At 36.9% G+C, this 15,293-nt stretch overlaps 1 protein-coding gene across 3 annotated transcripts in view; it reads left to right on the top strand.

Moving 5' to 3' along the window:
• Nucleotides 1-15,293, top strand: part of ODR4 (odr-4 GPCR localization factor homolog) — a 36,655-nt gene that overhangs the window by 981 nt on the left and 20,381 nt on the right. For 2 of the 3 annotated variants that reach the window (XM_025285470.3, XM_006060527.4), the window contains exons 2-8: nt 2,714-2,834; nt 5,427-5,561; nt 9,153-9,248; nt 11,507-11,613; nt 12,629-12,665; nt 13,438-13,578; nt 14,953-15,048. In XM_025285470.3, coding sequence (XP_025141255.2) covers nt 2,736-2,834; nt 5,427-5,561; nt 9,153-9,248; nt 11,507-11,613; nt 12,629-12,665; nt 13,438-13,578; nt 14,953-15,048 — 711 coding nt within the window. In that variant the 5' untranslated portion in view covers nt 2,714-2,735. The remainder of the gene's footprint in view (nt 1-2,713; nt 2,835-5,426; nt 5,562-9,152; nt 9,249-11,506; nt 11,614-12,628; nt 12,666-13,437; nt 13,579-14,952; nt 15,049-15,293) is intronic. The other variant, XM_025285471.3, reaches the window with a different exon arrangement.

Here is a 15,293-nt window from a genome sequence, read left to right as displayed (position 1 = left end):
ATGTGCAGTTCTGTATTATGTCTTGCAAATGTGCTCAGTTGCTAAGTCATGTCAGACTCCTTGCCACCCCAGGGACTGTAGCCCACTAGGCATCTCTGTCCATGGAATTCTCCAGGCAGTACTGGAGTGGGTTGCCATTTCCTTCTCCAGGGGATCTTTCTGACCCAGGGGTGGAACCCACAACTCCTGCTTGGCAGGCAGATTCTTTATCGCTGAGTTATCTGGGAAGCCCGTATTATGTCCTGGGCCTACAATATCATCATTATTGATCTTCTATTTGGAAAACACAGATGTTCTATACTTGGACTTACAGGATTCTAAAATTAGGTTTTCAGATCTGCTATGATCCAAATTCTTTATTTTGAAGACTAGCATACTAGACTCCAGGAAAGTTGAGTGGTTTCAATCCAGTTTTGAACAACTTCCAAAGCTTCTGCTGATATGCAGCATTTCAGGAAAAATTGAACTGTGTAAAAGATCTGCATTTTTAGTATTACCCTTTAGTCTAGTATGATTGGTTACATTTTAAATATTTAAAGGAGCACGAAAGGAAAAAAAAAAAATCCAGCAGTCAACTAGATTTCATAACCCAAAGATTCTCATCTTCCTATTGCATTCAGTTTCTTACATATTAACATGGCTAGTATATGACACTAGAAAAAGTAAGATTAGAAAGTTACATATCATAACCTTGGAGTGACTACCATTGTTATTTCTTGTAAGAATTAGGAATTATTTAGGGCAGAAGGAAAGGAGTAGAATAGCATGAGAAGTAGAAGAGAGTTTGATACGCAGAATTGCATACCTTAAGGTGCTAAAAGTGGAAAGCCCTTAACTTTATAGAGGCACTGATGATAGACAGTTCTAGACTTAGCAAATATATGTGCAAAGCTGAGAGCTAGGAAGAAATTTAATGCATTTTGAGATAATACCAAAAAAAAAAAAAAATAGATGATCTAATAGGCCAAAACCAATTGTCTGGGCTTTAGTTTTAGAATAATGCAAAATCATTGTGACTGGCAGTTTATTTTAGTGGTGTTAGATAAGACACCCCAGCACATCTAGAATTGCCTGGGCTTTGTTGCCCTGAATAAGATTGGAATTTCTTTGCAGGTAATGACTATTACTATATTCAGAATGCTGCTACTGTGTTTCTTCAGAGTCTCTATGGCTCTTTTTAGGTTTTTGGAATCGTCTTTTTTTTTTTTCTGTGTACGTGTGTGTGTGTGTGTGTGTGTGTGTGTGTGTGTGAAATGTCCCCATATGTTAAATACTTAGAACAATGCTTCATACAAGTGAAAGCTCTGCATGTTTTTGTTATTATTACGTTGCTTTTGTTTACTTCCATCATTCTAGTTGTACTGTTGAGTCACTCAAGGGCAGAGGCCAAGTATTATTCTTCTTTGTGCCATCCCACTTTAGCACAGTTTTTAGGACATAGTAGGTCTCCGTAGTGTGCTTCTTGAATGCATAAATTTGATTCTCCTTAAAGCTTAACATTTAGAAAATGAAGATCATGGCATGCGATCCCATCACTTCATGGGAAATAGATGGGGAAACAGTGGAAACTGTCAGACTTTATTTTTTTGGGCTCCAAAATCACTGCAGATGGTGACTGCAGCCATGAAATTAAGAGACGCTTACTCCTTGGAAGGAAAGTTATGATCAACCTAGATAGCATATTCAAAAGCAGAGACGTTACTTTGCCAACAAAGGTCCGTCTAGTCAAGGCTATGGTTTTTCCTGTGGTCATGTATGGATGCGAGAGTTGGACTGTGAAGAAGGCTGAGCGCCGAAGAATTGATGCTTTTGAACTGTGGTGTTGGAGAAGCCTCTTGAGAGTCCCTTGGACTTCAAGGAGATCCAACCAGTCCATTGCTAAAGGAGATCAGCCCTGGGTGTTCTTTGGAAGGAATGATGCTAAAGCTGAAACTCCAGTACTTTGGCCACCTCATGTGAAAAGTTGACTCATTGGAAAAGACCCTGATACTGGGAGGGATTGGGGGCAGGAGGAGAAAGGGACGCCGGAGGATGAGATGGCTGGATGGCATCACTGACTCGATGGACGTGAGTTTGAGTGAACTCCGGGAGTTTGTGATGGACAGGGAGGCCTGGCGTGCTGCGATTCATGGGCTTGCAAAGAGTCGGACACGACTGAGCAAATAAACTGAACTGAACCTCTCATTGAGCACCTCAGAAATTATCATCTTTTTTATTTTAGAAACGAACACAGAGGGGCTCTGCAGTAAATTACCAAAGATGATACAACCAAGGAGTGGTCGATTTCAGTAAGAAATCTGGTGTGTGGCTTACTAGCTTAGTGTTCTCTTTATCTGTGATATGTGACTGATAGTTGCTCAGTTGTGTCTGACTCTTTGCGACCCCATGGACTATAACCCACAAGGCTCTTCTGTCCATGGAATTCTTCAGGCAAGAATACTGGAGTGGGTTGCCATTTCCTTTTCCATATCTTCTGAGATATGGGACTAGGCTTATTGCTTATGTCATCTGTAGTTGATTGGGAGTCATTTCCTGCAACTCTCTATTGAGAATTACAATTTGGAAGAAAGAATGTTCTATTGAGTAAGCAGTCACTGCAAGGTTTGGGATATTGTCAGGTTAGTACAGTTTCTCTATACTACCCCCATGAGAAAAGCCATTGCAAATTCTGGTTTTTGCCTAAACATGCTGTATATTTTTTCTTGTAATTTAGGAAGTTGAATTAGTTCTTAATAATGGGAAGAACCTACATTGTAGAAGAGACTGTTGGCCAGTATCTTTCAAACGTCAATCTGCAGGGAAAAGCTTTTGTCTCTGGTCTTTTAATAGGACAGGTATGTATCTTTTCTTGTGCGTTTATTGATGAAACTAATTTGTTTAAAGTTAAAATATTCTATTTAATAGTTAAACCCAACTTAGGTGATGAAGGGATGGAATGAAGAAGAATGTAACCCAGGTTTGCCCAAGTCAAAACACATTCCCTTTTGATAATGTAAAAGTAACTTATAAGGTAAAAACTCCAAAATTAGAATTTTACTGACCAGATTATTCACATTTCATTGTCTTTTCAAAGTGATTTTTACTCCCCTCTAATCTTTAATCCCAGGTTGTCAAATTCTTTACAAAGTAGCTTTTGACAGTTTTATTTTGAGTCTGTCTCATCTCAGACCTGTAACAAATAAAGGTCACATATTTTATTACATACCATGGTACTCGTTTACTGAATTTTTTTTTTTTTAATATTGGTTCACTGGAGAGGGAGGGACAGGGACTGGGAGAAATTTGGAAATTAGACAGATTTTATTTTCTTCTTAGAGTTAAGTTTAAAAAGCAACACAAAATGGAACAACTGTTTGGAGAATTACTTTAAAAAGCATAAGCACCCACTGACTTTTTATGATTGATGGGAGGATGTGTCAATCAGCAGGGAGGACTGTCAGCAGTACACAGCAGTGAACAGATAAGAGAGTCATGCAGGTGCACCGGCTGCTTCCATCTTCACTCTATTCGGGGAGAGTGTACTATGTTCCAAGGATTGATTTTGAGGCCTAATAACAAATAAAAGTCTTGTTGGGACGGGTTTCCTCCTGGGTATTTTAGCATGATGCTTTAGAACATTCAAGTTGCATAATTAACGCTCCTTGTTCTGCTTCTGTGCACATTCCTAAGCTACTTTCTCTTATAATCGGATGTCCTGTGTTGTCTACTTAGAAAGAATGCACTCTGCAGGGGATCTGTGTGCTCATACCCCTCCATGGTATTCTCGTTTTCAACATCATTCTGAATGTGCTTAGTTAGTGTTAGTGTAGCCCTGAGAGACAGGTACATTCGAAGAGTTTTCACAAATCTGATTTCTCATAAGACAGGGCAGACCCAGGTACTGCTGCCTCATGACGCTTCTCACCAGACAGCCAGATGGCCTCTCTGGCAGAACTTTTAGATTCAGGTTACTTAACATCTATTACAGGATTCTTTTTGTTAGAAACCTTTTATTTAAGGATCTGTACTTCCCTTTATTTTAAAAACTGAAGGGAAGGAAAGTCTTAGAGAAAGATGTAATCAGTAAAGGCAAAAGGTCAGGGAGAAATACCTTTTTTCAGACTTGCCTTACTGCACGTAGCTCACTTCTCAGCAAAACCGCCATCTCACATGTGAGTCTCCCACAGTTTAGGGAGAGTTCCACTCTCTCTTCATGCTGCCTTTTCATTCCTGCCAGTATTCTTGCTGCTTCTTTCTCTTTTTTCCAGGTTCATCACTATTCCCTCCTTCCCCTCAAGCTTTCAGGCTTGCCTGTTTCCTATTCTCAGAGTCAGTTTCTTTTTCTTTTCAAAATCATAGATTTTATGAAAGCAAAGAGTTTTCTTAATCAGTGCCTACCTGTTTGTTCCCAGTGTTCATTTCAATGTAACATTCTGGAAATAACTTTTATTGAAATAATTTCTCTTCCTTTTTTTTTTTTTTTTCTGTTCCAGGATGACACTAACGATTAGGATTTCAGGTCATGAGGATAACATGATGCTACCTTGTACTTTTACTCTTTCTTTGTAGGAGATTTTCACTATAATGAGTCTGAGCTAGTAAATTTTCCCCAATTTTATCTTCAGGTTTCCCACTTTTGGTTAGCATTTAATTGCTGTTAAAACTGAGGAACATCCATCTAATAACACTTCGGTTATCTGTCCTACACCCACTTTGTTTTTCTGTGGACCATATGAGCAAGTTCCCCACTACCATTGTTTCAATGAAAGTAAGATGCACAAGGTCATTTCTTGCTTTATTTTCCAGGGATTTTATATTTGTTGAATTATCTTATCTGTTGAGATTACTTAGAAAATAAATAAAATAAGTAGATTGACCAAGCATGTCATCTTTTAGTGTATGTGCAGTTTATGGGCCTTCCTTGGTGGTCCAGTGATTAAGAATCCGCCTGCCAATGCAAGGGGCAGGGGTTTGATCCCTGGTCTGGGAAGATTGCACATGTCACAGAGCAACTAAGCCTGTGTGCCGTAACTGCTGAGCCTCTGCTCCAGAGCTCGTGCTACACAGTGAGAGAAGCCTGTGCATGCAGCTAGAGAAAGCCCACGCACAGCAGAGAAGACCCAACGCAGCCAGAAATATATAAATACGTTTTTAAGATGCAGTTCTTCCAGTCATCTAGTAAACTATTTTAAAGGACCATTACATGATGCATATTCATGATGCCAAATGAATAAGGAGCTGGTATTAAATATATTGAAAGATAACACGTGAGGGAAATATTGTAGGGCTGTCCATCAAAATTGGTTTCCCTGTAGAGTCATTCCATTATAATACAGGTATTGACAATTTAAGCTGCTATGAATATTGCTCAGTTTTTGCATATCATGAAGGCTTTGCATTCCTCGGTGACATTTCCCTCTACTAAGCTTTTCTAATTTGTTTTTAAGTGTTCCTCACAAAAGGATTATGTGATTCTTGCCACAAGAACACCACCCAAAGAAAAACAGAATGAGAGCCCCACACATTCCAAAGCCAAATTGGATAACTTGGATGAAGAATGGGCCACAGAACATGCCCACCAGGTAGGTCATCATGTTTGTCTCTTTATATAGTTAAATTTGTGTTTGCTAACAAAATAAAAATACTTTATTCTCAGGTTACTAGACTAGGATTTCAGAGTACTCATAAGTTTTCAAAACTTGAGTAGTATATCAAAAATTAGGAGAATTTTCTGCTGTGTTTCATTCATGATTATATTTTTTTGTTGTTGATTACTTGTATCTAGTTTTTAAAAAAGCATTTTCTTACTTGGAGTTAAGTAATTCACCCAAGATTAGTGTAACAGGTCTTGAAACTGGGATTTGAACCCAGGCAGCATGACTTGAAAACCTTTGATCTCATTATGCTATGCTTTTCCATTGTTGACTTTTATCTGTTGTGTTTTTTAATTTAGCTTATTTCCAATTTTTCTATACTTTAAAATAATACTAGTTATTGATAATATTGTTGCTGGTAAGATTGTTTTAAAGACTTAAGCTAGGTACTGAGAAAGTAAAATGATGGTTAAAAAATTTTTTAATGTCCTTAAAATTTATATTTTAACCAAAGTGAAAAACGTTATTACCAAGAGAGATTAAATAGAGATTAAATAGAACAGTACTATAGGAGTATAGAGTGGGGGATGATCAAATATCTATAAGTGGTTGGATTCAAACAGCTTCACAGAAGACTCTGAACTTTAAAGATGAATAGGACTTTGCTAGAAGAAGTCACGGAGGACATTGAATGCACAAAGGTGTGGATAAGTGACCCAAAGGCATGAAATTTAAAGGTGTGTTAGAATAGCAGGCAACTGGGTATAATTGAAGCACGGTGCATATTAAAGAGGGTGTTTAGGCTTAAGACTGTATGGGGTCAGTTTATGGATGGCTTGAAGTGTCAGTCATCCTGGGAAAGGAGGAGTTCATTTGGGAGCCTGTTGCTCTGTGGTAGACTTTGAGAACTCCCTATTTGGAGGATTGATCTGCCAATAATTGAGAAAGTAACTTCAGTGCCTTGGTACAGTGTAAATGGAGAGTAGGGAGACTGGAAAGAGCAGAAAACATACTTATAGTGATAGTTCAAGAAAAGATGACATTGTCTAGTGACCAGACCCTTAAGCTTCATGAGGACAAGGGTCATGTCTCTTGTTTATGGCTGTATCCTTAGTGCCAAGCGTAGTATTCCCATGGTTTATGATCAGAACACCAGAATAAAGGATAAGTGAATGGATGAATCAACAAACTGAAGCAGAGGGCTGAACTTCATTGCCAAAACATTTCAGAGAAAGAGCTAGTATTAAGATGATTTAGTGACCAACTAGACTGGCAGTAAAGAGATTGTGAGAGTAGAAGGTTATGGAGACTTTTTTCCAGGGTGTCCAGGAAAGTGGTGTTGCCATTACACAAAGAAGAAACAGATTTGGGGTGGGTGAAGGAAACGATGAATAAATTCACTTAAAAGTGAATTGGATTATATCATCCAATGAACAGTGTTAAAGTAAGGTAAAAATAGAATTAGTTCCTTCTCCATTTAGCTTTAAATCTTCAAACACACATACTTGTTTATCTGCATTTATTTTGGGATGTAGTATTTAGGTTTTTAAAAAAAAAATCCATTAAAAATTTAATATGATCCTCTAATGAAATACTAAATATTTACTGGATTAAAAAAATCTATATGTATCTATACAAACATAAAATTTATAGGGCAAAGTGTATAGCTTTTTTGCCTCTAGAAAGAAATGGTTAATTTTATTTATTTATGATTTTGAAAAGATATGCAGGCTCCCCATTTTAAATATGAAAATTTCGTTGCTTTTGTAGGTCAAGTTTGTGTCTCTATAGTATTTAGAATTTATGAAATCAGACGGAGCTATCAGCAAACATGTGCTGTGTGCTTCGTTGTCAGTATTGTCTGACTCTCTGCGACCCCATGGACTGTATAGCCCGCCAGGTTCCTCTCTCCATGGAATTCTCCAGGCAAGAATGCTGGAGTGCGTTGCCATGCCCTCCTCCAGGGGATCTTCCCCACCCAGGGATCAAACCCAGCTCTCCCACATCAGCAGACATAATACAAATATATTAGGAGTTAGATTATGGTATCTAATTTTCTGAAAACTTTGTGTATACATTAAGTACATAAAAGATAACCAGAGCACTCTGATCTTTTGAGTATATCTGGTAGAAAGCAATACCTGTGGCATGAGGAACTAACCACAATCATATGGAAGGAAAATTAGATATTATAAAGGACAAACTGGTAGTATGTGTCAAAATCCTGAAAAATAATGTATAACTTTTTAGCCTGGTTATCCACTTCAAGAGATATATTATAAGCAGATAATCCTGTGGACACAGAAACTTCCTAGGATTTTTAACCATTTATTATTTAAGAGTATGGAAAAGCTCTAAATAATATAAATACCCAATATCAATAAGATTTTTACAATTGAGGTTTAAAATTTAAATTAAAAATTTTTAAATTTAAGATTTAAATTTAAAATTTAGATTTGTAAATCTAAACAATAGGAAACAGTGGATTTTCAAATTGCACTCCCTCTCTTCAAATCCCAGACTCGGCTGGATATTATAGGAATACAGAGGTAGTTGAGAGTTAAGTTCTTCTATTAAGGAGCTCCCAGATCAACCAGTAAGGAAACACATAACCCCAGCACAGGTTCATGTGATAAGCTCCATGGGAAAACTGTAGTGAAGTCCTGTGAGTTTGAAGATCAAAGGATCGAGGAAGACAGCTTCCTCAAGCTGACTTTGAGGTGTTCAGTAGAGTTCCAACATGTAGATATACAAGAGAACATCCTTCCAGGCTGAGTGAAAGATATAGTTAGAAAACCTAGCCATATGTGTGGAGAACAGTGAGAAGTTTGTGATTGACACTTGAATATTTCATGGGAAATAGTGTCAGATGAGGCTCTGCATATCAAATCCATTAGATTTTAGAGAGTCTAATACCAGCCTAAGATAAAATTTGTTTATTTAGCTGATAGTGGAAGTCACTGAAAAATTTAGTAGAGATTTCTGTCTTTGATCTTATGAGAAAGAAGTTTGCTTATTGGTGTAACTAATGCTATCCTATGCTAAGTCACTTCAGTCGTGTCCGACTCGGTGCGACCCCATAGACGGCAGCCCACCAGACTCCCCCGTCCCTGGGATTCTCCAGGCAAGAACACTGGAGTGGGTTGCCATTTCCTTCTCCAATGCATGAAAGTGAAAAGTGAAAGTGAAGTTGCTCAGTCGTGTCCAACTCTTAGCGACCTCACGGACTGCAGCCTGCCAGGCTCCTCCGTCCATGGGATTTTCCAGGCAAGAGTACTGGAGTGGGGTGCCATTGCCTTCTCTGGCTGTAACTAAAGGGTGTCATTATTAAATGGTTTTGTTTATAAAGTAGTTTTAAGGTAGAAAGTTAAGAATACTCTAGGAAGATTGACACCCCATTCATCTTGGTTATCATCCATTTCTCAATATTTTAACCTTTTTTTCAAAGCCCTCACCTCAGTGCTGTGCATATAGTTGGTACTAGGTAGGCATTTACTGATCTAATATTTAGCTTCTCAAACACAGGTTGCATAAAATGTCAAATGCTTTTGTTAGCTAATGCTGTATTTCTGTTTTTAGGTATCCAGGATGCTACCAGGGGGACTTTTAGTTCTTGGAGTATTTATTATTACAGCTTTAGAAATGGGAAGTGAATTTCAAAATACCCTGCGTAGAGTAAGTCTGAAATATCAAAAATTCTTAAAGTTACATCTTAATTGCTTGTATATGTTTACAGTGATCCTAGGCACGTTTAGATTAATTCTCTACGATGGGATTATGTTAAAACAGCCTTTTCCACCCAATCGTGGCTCCTGACAAAATTGCTTAGTATCTTGAGTGTAATATATGTCAATATATATTTTCAATCAAAGCTATATATTTTAAAAATATTCCTTATTTTAAAGATAATTTTTTACTATTGTGAAACAAGTTATAGAGGGTTAACAATTTTTATTGTGCAATAACTGTATTCTGCTAGAACTCCCATTTAGCTCCAAGTGATTGCCTTAATGTGAAATTAATGTTTTGTAATTCTTCATCTCTTCAGTTCTCTCAGGATCCTGAGAATAAGACATAAAGTAACGGCAGTCAGATACTTATTCTTTATTTCTGGACAGAGTATCTATCACAAATCACTTACTTTTTGTTTAATTCCAATGTCAGTCAATTGGGTAACATAGTTTACCAGTAAATATAAGGGTCCACAAACTGTTTCCCCTTAAGCCCAAACCTGAAGCAAGCTCTGGACAGCCAGCTTGCATCTCTTTTAGTACTCACGATCCAGATAAGGGGACTTCCCTGAGGTCCAGTGGTTAAGAGTCTGCTTTGCAATGCAGAGGATGCAAGTTTGATACCTGGTTGGGCAACTAAGATCCCACAGGCTGCAAAGACCCAAAGCAACCAAATAAATATTTTTAAAAAATCCAGATAAGCCTTCACAAATTTATTTTCCACCCCAAGAAAGAAGGGGACCTCATTATCTTGATAAGTGCAAAACCCACCAGAATCCCCAAAACCCTTTCTCTAGTAAAAAGTGTACAGCTCAGAATCCAGATGCTACAGATTCTTCCAGTTTTGTAACTTTCTCTCCCATCAAATATCCCACCTTCAAACCTTGGATATTTGTACCTATGGGAGTAAAGGAAGAAGGAGATGATAATCCCTCCCCCTGGCAAGTTATTCAACCTTGTATCATTTTTACCATTTTAAATAAGGGTACCTCTTTCACAGTTGTTCATCCTATGTGGCATTTTGGAATGTAACCTATGTCCACTGTTGTGCATCATTTTGTGGTTTGCATTTGATTGAATGGCTTAGTGCTAGAGAGAGGCAGATCCTCCTTCCTCTTGCTTTCTGCATCTCTTGTTTCTAAGAAGCATATAAGATTTTAGAAATGCTCTGTTTCAGAAACTGTAGCATTTTAGTTTCTTTCCATTGGCCTGCATTGAGGATAGGATATGAAGTAAGCTTGTAAAACTTGTCACAGTCTCCCATAAGGTCATTGCAGAGAGCTTTATTCATTGTATTACATAATACTGTCTTTGAAGAAATTTCTTTTGATATCATTATCAAGAAAGTTGTGCCTATTCTGATCACCTATTTAGCTTATGGACCATGTGAATTAGGGAGCAAATTAGGTTTCTTTGTGCACAGTATTTTTAGAAAGCTTAGAGCATTTATGAACCCTCTCCCCATATCAAGTATGCATTTTTATCATTCTTACCTGTGGCATAGATTTATGTCCTTACTTCTGATTTTCTCACTTATAATTTGTGTTATTCTGTATTGTATGTACCTTTGTATATTGCCTTACATCTTTTGTGACATTTAAATAAGAAATGCCAAATGGGCGACATGCTCTGTTTTTTTAGGCTAAAAATCACTTGTCATTTCTCATTCTAATTAAATAAAATCTTCATACTTCACTTAAATGTTGCATGGGTGCTAAGTCATGTGTGCTAAGTCGCTTTAATGGTGTCTGACTCTTTGTGACCCTATGGACTGTAACCCCCCCAGGCTCCTCTGTCCAGGGGATTCTCCAGGCAAGAATACTGGAGTGGGTTGCCACGCCCTCCTCCAGGGATCTTCCTGACCCAGGGATCGAACCTGTGTCTCTTACGTCTCCTGCTTGGCAGGCAGGTTCTTGACCACCAACGCCACCTGGGAAGCTCAGTTGCCCTAAATTGGGTTCAATTGATCATTAATGACAGTGAATTATGTTTTTTTATTTAATACCCAATTTTTATTTATCTCTAAAAATGGAATTTAAATGATTAATAGTCAGTTTCAGTCTTTCTTTTGAAAGAAAAAAAATTTAATGATAGGATCATGAAATTTTAAAGCTAAATGGGAAATTAGGATTATTATAGTTGTCTTTTTCTACACTTTCCTGTCTTTTATTTTGCATTCAAGTGTGTTTTCCTCTTTTTCAGCTAGTATTTGCTGTGGAAAAATCTGTGAATAAAAAGAGACTGTGGAATTTCACAGAAGAGGAGGTCTCAGAACGAGTTATACTTCACTTTTGCTCTTCTACAAAAAAGTATCTTTTATTTAGGTGTTCATGTTTTAAAGTATATGATACCGATATAATGTTCCTGCAACTTTTTTACCCAAATGTTTATTTAAATCATTTATAAGTTTTCTGTAAATAACACATAAATAGGACTGCCAATAAGAATAGTGTTAATGGTTGTTAATCATGTCTCATGTTGTAAAGAGTTTGAGAGAGGAGGCAGGGACTAGGCCTTCTGAATTCTTCACCAGCTGTCTACCCCTGTACATTAAAGTACACTAGGTTCCCTACAGAGAGGTATAGCTTAGGCAAAGTAGTGCTTTTATATTGTTTACCTCCAGTTCCTATAGATAAAATGTTCAACTCAAAGCACAATTACACTGAGCTGGAAATTTTTGTTTCTTTGGCCAAGATCAGGTGACTCTAGAAGCCAGTTAGTTATAGGGCCTTCTTAGCTTCTCTCCTCTACATGTTAGCAGGGCAAGTACCTCCCAAGCATGAGGCAGTTTTGCCAAGGGAGTGAAGCAATGTAAGGGTCCAGTAAATTAGGACCTGCCAAATACAAAATTCAAATAAGTGGTCATTCCTGCAGAAGCTGAGCTCTTAACTCCTTTGATATTTAACTAGGATGTTTCCTGTACAGATTCTTTGACCCAGTAAACATTCCAGGCTTGACTCCATTCAGAACAGCACTCCTCTGTTTGTTAAAAAGAGTGTGTATATGAGGACAATTTTGTAAGCGCTCTCATTCTATTCATTGGGATGAGCAGGATTTATAAACAGTAGGAAATAAAGTATCCAAAGTATTATAGTCAAAGGAATTTATATATATAAAAGTAATATACTTGCACAAACCCGTGTATGCATATATATGTGTGTGTGTATACCTGTCTTTAAGTGTCATACCATGAAGTGGTATGATTTTGTAAAAATTTGGATGCATATACTTTGTTTTTATTTTTGGATGGTTTTTTTTTTGGATTATTAAGAATTGCTTTTTTATTTTTACTTTTTTGGTTATTTCTATCCTTAATTAGTAAAGAATATTTTGTCGAACTTATGATATTCATGATCCAAAGGTAAGAAAAAGTTCTCTTTCTAAAGACTTTTCTGTGTTGCAGACTACTTTTAAATGAAAATTAAATTTTTGTTTTAATAATTCTCAATGCTGTCTCTTATTGATGTCCACAACCACCCATAGTTTTTTATTTTGAAATATGCTTTATTTCTTTGCAGCCAAGGAAAATTTATGTTTTGTTTTATTGTTAGAATATTTTTGTTAAGCTCTCCTTATCTTGTTTATGGGTCCAGTATTATATTTGAGAGGCTTGTAGTACGAGTGTCTAGGCTTGTGGGAGCTGCAGTGCCTAGTAAACAAATTGTCTGTATTCAAGAGGAATCCAAACTAATCCTTTGCTAAGGTTTTGAAGAAACAGAGTGGAAAAGTAGCTGCAGTATTTTGTTAGCAGGAATAGGACAGAAGGAAAACGTCTGGCACCTCATACAGTTGCTCAGTGATTGTTGATGCCATATCAGACGCTTCAGAATTGACTCTGGTGAAGCTGCGGATGAGAACTACAGGACCAGAGGACTCGCCAGAATTTTAAACCAGCCTTTCACTGGGGGAAGGAGTTGCCAGGATTGCCTGGGATGTGTTGAAGAATACCAAACTTTTAGTGCATGCTTTATTTTTATTTAGTTCTAACCTGTTGCTCTTTGATGAAGGAATTTGGCCAAATATGTTGGATAACAACTTGTATGAATTACTAGGCTGTACATTTTATGATGTTTAATTGCTCCGTGTGTTTTACATTAATCGCGTATTTTATGTTTTCTTCCCCTTTGCTAAAGAGTTCTGCAAAACCGGCAGATTGGAAGTATCAAAATGGACTGTCAGCTTCATGGCTTTCCTTAGAGTGTACAGTTTATATTAATATTCACGTCCCGCTGTCTACTACTTCTATCAGCTATACTCTGGAGAAAAATACAAAGGTATCAGAATAAAATGAATTTTCTTTAGTGATTGCTGAATAGATGATCTATCTTTATTCTGATTGTCTATGCTGTTCATTTTATAATTTCAAAATTGCATTCTAATTATAATATTGTTACAGGTAACTGATTTGTTAGTCCAGCCAGATTAGAAATTTAAACATGGGACAATGTCATCATTATTGTATTTAGCATAATAATAAGTGCTTCATAAGTATTTGTTAATTAACATGTAATATGTACATTGTCTTAGAGAAGGAAATGGCAACCCACTCCAGTATTCTTGCCTAGGAAATCCCATTGACAAAGTCTGAGCCTGGTGGGCAACAGTCCATGGGGTCGCAAAGTCGGACATGACTTAGCAACTGAGCACATGTACATTGTAAAATATAACTATGTAAGAAGATACACAAGTTGGCCTTTTTTGTTTTCATCTTTAGTTGTTTAAAACATTTTTTTTATTGAAATATAGTTGATTTACAGTGTGTTGATTTCTACTGTGGCATCACTGATGCAATGGACATGAATTTGGGCAAACTTTGGGAGATGGTAGGGGACAGGGAAGCCTGGCGTGCTGCAGTCCATGGGGTTGCAAAGAGTCAGACATGACTGTGTGACTGAACAACAATTTCTACTGCACATCAGAGTGATTCAGTTGTACACGTATATATATTCTTTTTCATGTTCTTTTCCGTTACGATCTGTCTTAGGATATTGCGTATAGATTGAAAGTTTGGGATTAGCAGATGCAAATTTTTATAAATAGAATGGACAAAAACAAGGCCCTACTGTATAGCACAGGGAACTATCTTCCTCTTTAGTTTTGTTTTCCATATTCCAGTTATGTTTTGTAATTCTGTACCATTCTTTTGTTCATAGCTTTTTTGTCTTCTTTTTTCCTGTTGAAGGAGGTAAATGGAGCTTGCTTATTGTTTCCTCTTGAATACTGTTTTGTATATTTGTTTGAGGCTCTTTCTTTTTTTTTTTACTTTTTTTAACAGAAATTACTGAATTTTATTTGACTGGTTATTCAGTTCAGTTCAGTCACTCAGTCATGTCCGACTCTTTGCAACCCCATGAATCACAGCATGCCAGGCTTCCCTGTCCATCACCAACTCCCGGAAGCCACCTAAATCTGTGATATGTATGTTAGTTCGGGAAAAAGATTAGAAAAACAATTATTTAATATGGATAAGGTACTAAAAATTGGGGATATACTTTTTTGTTCATGATACTGAATTTAAATGCCACATTATTGAAACTTAGGGATATTTATCATTAATATTTTAGTGTACTAGGTGGGAAAAAGTAGACTCGAGGGGGTTTAACTGAGATGGCATATCTGAAAGATGTCCATGTTGTGTTTCTTTTAAGAATGGACTTGCACGCTGGGCCAAGCAGATAGAAAATGGTATTTATTTGATTAATGGGCAAGTTAAAGATGAAGATTGTGACCTATTAGAAGGACAGGTGAGTCAAGAGAAAATCATCTAATGAAATTATTTGTGCTTAAGGAAAAGTAAAAGATGACTTATTTTTAGTTATTTAGGCCTTACCTTCATGAAAGCAATTTTTATCTACTTCTTATTTCTAAGGTCTTTAAAACTAAAGTGCACATGATTATCTCAGAAAATGATAGGAGATTATTTCTGAAATCATAGAATTTTGAAACCTGCAGGAGAGGGTGTCATGTAAATTTCATCTGATTTCTACTT

This window comes from Bubalus bubalis, chromosome 5, assembly GCF_019923935.1.
Source record: "Bubalus bubalis isolate 160015118507 breed Murrah chromosome 5, NDDB_SH_1, whole genome shotgun sequence".
Taxonomy (NCBI): domain Eukaryota; kingdom Metazoa; phylum Chordata; class Mammalia; order Artiodactyla; family Bovidae; genus Bubalus; species Bubalus bubalis.
The sequence above is the reverse complement of the archived record's forward strand: the minus strand, read 5'-3'. Positions and strand labels throughout refer to the sequence as shown.